Genomic DNA, 3,403 nt, shown 5'->3' on the forward strand with positions numbered 1-3,403 from the left:
TTATTATTATTATTATTATTATTATTATTATGATTATTATTATTATTATTATTATTAAGCGTTTTGTTCACAGAGCTAATGAAAATGAGTCAAGCGCAGTGTAACGCGTCTTTAAAGATAATTCAGAATAAGAGGGAAAAAAAGTAAAAAAAAATAAAAAGATAAGTAAATCAGTACAGCTAGTCAGAGAGATAAACTTAATTAATAAAACGCCAAATTTCTGACAAAATATTTTATTTTATGCTTCAGTTTAAAATATAATTAAATGAGGCATAAAAAGTTTGTCATAAACAAAAAATCATGATTCTTTTAAACAAATGGTTAAAAAGAAATTCCCAAAAAGCCAAGAGGAAATTCGTCAGTTAAATATTTTTTTTAATTCGCAGTTTTGTAGTATGAAATGAATATAAGAAAATATTTTAAGCAAAACGAGTCTTTCTTCAACAACAACAACAACAACAACAACAACAACAACAACAACAACAACAACAAAATCCAATTAATTCAAAAGGGAATAAATGTCCAAAGTTCAATCTCCATGAAATGCCACCAGAGATATTCGGATTTCTCCCTCTGTAAGCACATCAACATGCCAAAATTTCCTGAGAGAAAAAGAATAATGAAACCAAACGCTGCTAATCAACTACACTGCTCATGTACGCGTGTTTATTGAGCGCCTCTGAGCTGCCTGTCAGGTTCTGCAGTTTCTGATACTCATACTGCAGGCTGAAAAACGGAGGAAAGGCGATGGGATGGAGAAGAGCTGAGGGCGCATACGGGGAACTGTGGGGAAGCGGGGCTGAGCTTAAAGGCTCCACACTGAGCGTCTGGGATGGAGGGAAAGCTTTATGTATTGAACTCCGCGAGAAGAAAGTCGACAGCGCCGGAAGGACGGTACCCGGTGGAGCGCCTGGGACGCAGGTCGCCTGACCGGCATGGCGGAATCCAAACGGATAGACGTCCATGCTTGGTAAAGGCACACAGGACGCTCCAAGGCCGTATGCGCCGTACGACAGGTTGGGAAAAGCGGACTGCTCTAACGTGTGATCCTTCAACAAACCGAATCGGAAATGCTGCCGCTTGAAGCGTTTCCTCCGCCGCAGGAAGCTGCCATTCTCGAACATGTCCGCCGAGTTTGGGTCCAGGGTCCAGTAGTTGCCCTTGCCCGGGTTGCCCGGCTCCCGCGGCATCTTCACGAAACAGTCATTGAGCGACAGGTTGTGGCGAATGGAGTTCTGCCACGCCGGGAACTTCTCGCGATAGTAAGCGAAGCGGTGGCTGATGAAGTCGCAGATCTCGCTGAGGGTGAGACGCTTCTTCGGGCTCTGCAGGATGGCCATCGTGATCAGGGCGATGTATGAATACGGTGGCTTTACAGAGGCGCCTTTGCCCGCAGCTGGAAGGCATCTGGAAGACGCAATGTCTTTCCCATCGCTTTCATAATGTCTGGAAGTGAGAGACTCGGAGTTGAATTCAGCCTCGGATACAGCTGGAGGTGAGGTGGAGCAGCTCTCTTCTGCCGAATCCTTGCTCCCTTCTCCTACCACGTCGATAACCAGGTCGTCCATTAAATCCGTATCCAAAGTCATAGTCGCAAATCCACAAATGTGGTCCGATTTCACCTGCCTCACGAGGTGCGAGAAGTTCTGAATCGAAACTTTGCTCACCAAAAAGAAACCAATATAATACCTCAGATTGATGAGTATTGATCAGACTGGGCACAAAAAGTTTTACAGAAACTTGCAGATCCACTTCAAAACAAAGCTGTTTCACAACATTGGAGCCAGAAGAGGGAAAAAAAGCTGGTGACGCTACGAGCTACGTTCCTCTACGTTCCTCTGCAGTGTCCAGCATCCTCTCCAAAGCAGCAGGATTTCCTCTGCGCTCAGATCAGGTGACCATGATGTCATGATAAAGTGTGGGCAAAGGAGATCAACTTCAGCGGAGCGGAAGCACAACAATCCTCAACAACCTCGACAATCTTTACAAAATCATAACCATAAACATACCGCAAGGAATAAACTGTGTAGCGCATATTGTGCTGTAAGATCAAACCTTTCATTATATACTAACACCAGAGAGAAATACTCAGATGCAATGCAAGGCTTTTAAAGTTATTATATAATATAATTGTGCGGAACAACTTGCGAATATGCGTGCGTAATAATCTTAATAAATATGATCGCATTTTAATAAATTACAGTAATGAATTTATTCGGTATTAAGCTTCTTTTTTTTTTTAATGGCCACTCGGTTTTACCGTAATATTGTCTTGTTTCCATTTAACAACACATCACGTAGCTGTAATAGCCTTTACGCAGGTTTATAACAGATGCAAGGTCAAAAAATAGACTATTACAAATGTATTAATAAATAGCAAAGACAAGAATAACAATATAATATAACAATATATAACAATATAAGCGTGGTATAATGGTTTTTTTTTGTTTTGTTTATTTGCTTTGCTTTTTTTTTTTTGCCTATAATTCATCCATACAGATTTTATTATTATCTTCAACACCATATTGAACTGGTCCAAACACTGCAAACTGACTGATTATCTGTTCTTTGTAAAGACTCTCAATGACGTGAACCTCCAGGACTCCTGAAAACTGGAAAACTGGAGGCAAATCGATCTGATTTAAAGGACACATGATGAGTTCAACTGTGTTGGTATTTAGCCGAATTTAATGAGGGTTAATAATTATTTAGGCTATGTTATTACTATTACTATAAAAATTATACTTGTTATTATTAAAATAATAAGAACAAAAAGAAGAAGCAAGAAGAAGCAAGAAAGTAAGAAAGAAACAAGTCTGGAACCATCAAAAGTGTTACATTTTTTTATAAAATCTGGCATTGATATAAACCAATTTAATGCGCAATAAAGATCATTTACAGTGAGGTAACTCTGGAGCGTTTTCACATGTTTTTTTTTTTTCTTATTTCTTTCTCACTCTCCTAATACAGAATTTGATGACTCGGCAAAAAAAAAAAAAACAAGTCCATCATGTAGACTAATCCCGTCGGCAGGTAGGATGAAAAATAAAAGATCATTTCGGCGATAAAAACCAGCCGGAGTGTGTGTGTGTGTGTGTGTGTGTGTTACCAATTGAAAAGGCCTCTGCTTGGTTGTGTTTAATTCTGCTACCCCCCCCCCCCTTTTATTTTTGTTTGGGATGCTCACATTTCCTGCTCGTAATCGTTATCGGTCCCGGACATTGGCCCGGGTGGGCTGCAATATTGCAAAAAAAAGCTGCACTGGATTTTCCCAAATCTATCACGCATGTGCTGATATTAGAAACAGGTCCGACGCGGCGGAAATGCGCGCGAGGTTTGGTTTCAATCACCGCCAGAGACGGAAAATACACAGATCACATACAGAGCTACATTTCTATCTGTT

At 40.3% G+C, this 3,403-nt stretch overlaps 1 protein-coding gene across 1 annotated transcript; it reads right to left on the bottom strand.

Moving 5' to 3' along the window:
• Window positions 1-217: 217 nt before the first annotated feature.
• foxd7 (forkhead box D7) lies at window positions 218-2,089 on the bottom strand. Its single transcript, XM_083567167.1, has one exon. The coding sequence runs from the start codon at window positions 1,587-1,589 to the stop codon at window positions 636-638; it is 954 nt and encodes a 317-aa protein (XP_083423293.1). The 5' UTR covers window positions 1,590-2,089; the 3' UTR covers window positions 218-635.
• Between the last annotated feature and the right edge of the window lie 1,314 nt (window positions 2,090-3,403).

Source organism: Silurus aristotelis (assembly GCF_946808225.1).
Source record: "Silurus aristotelis genome assembly, chromosome: 17".
NCBI lineage: Eukaryota > Metazoa > Chordata > Actinopteri > Siluriformes > Siluridae > Silurus > Silurus aristotelis.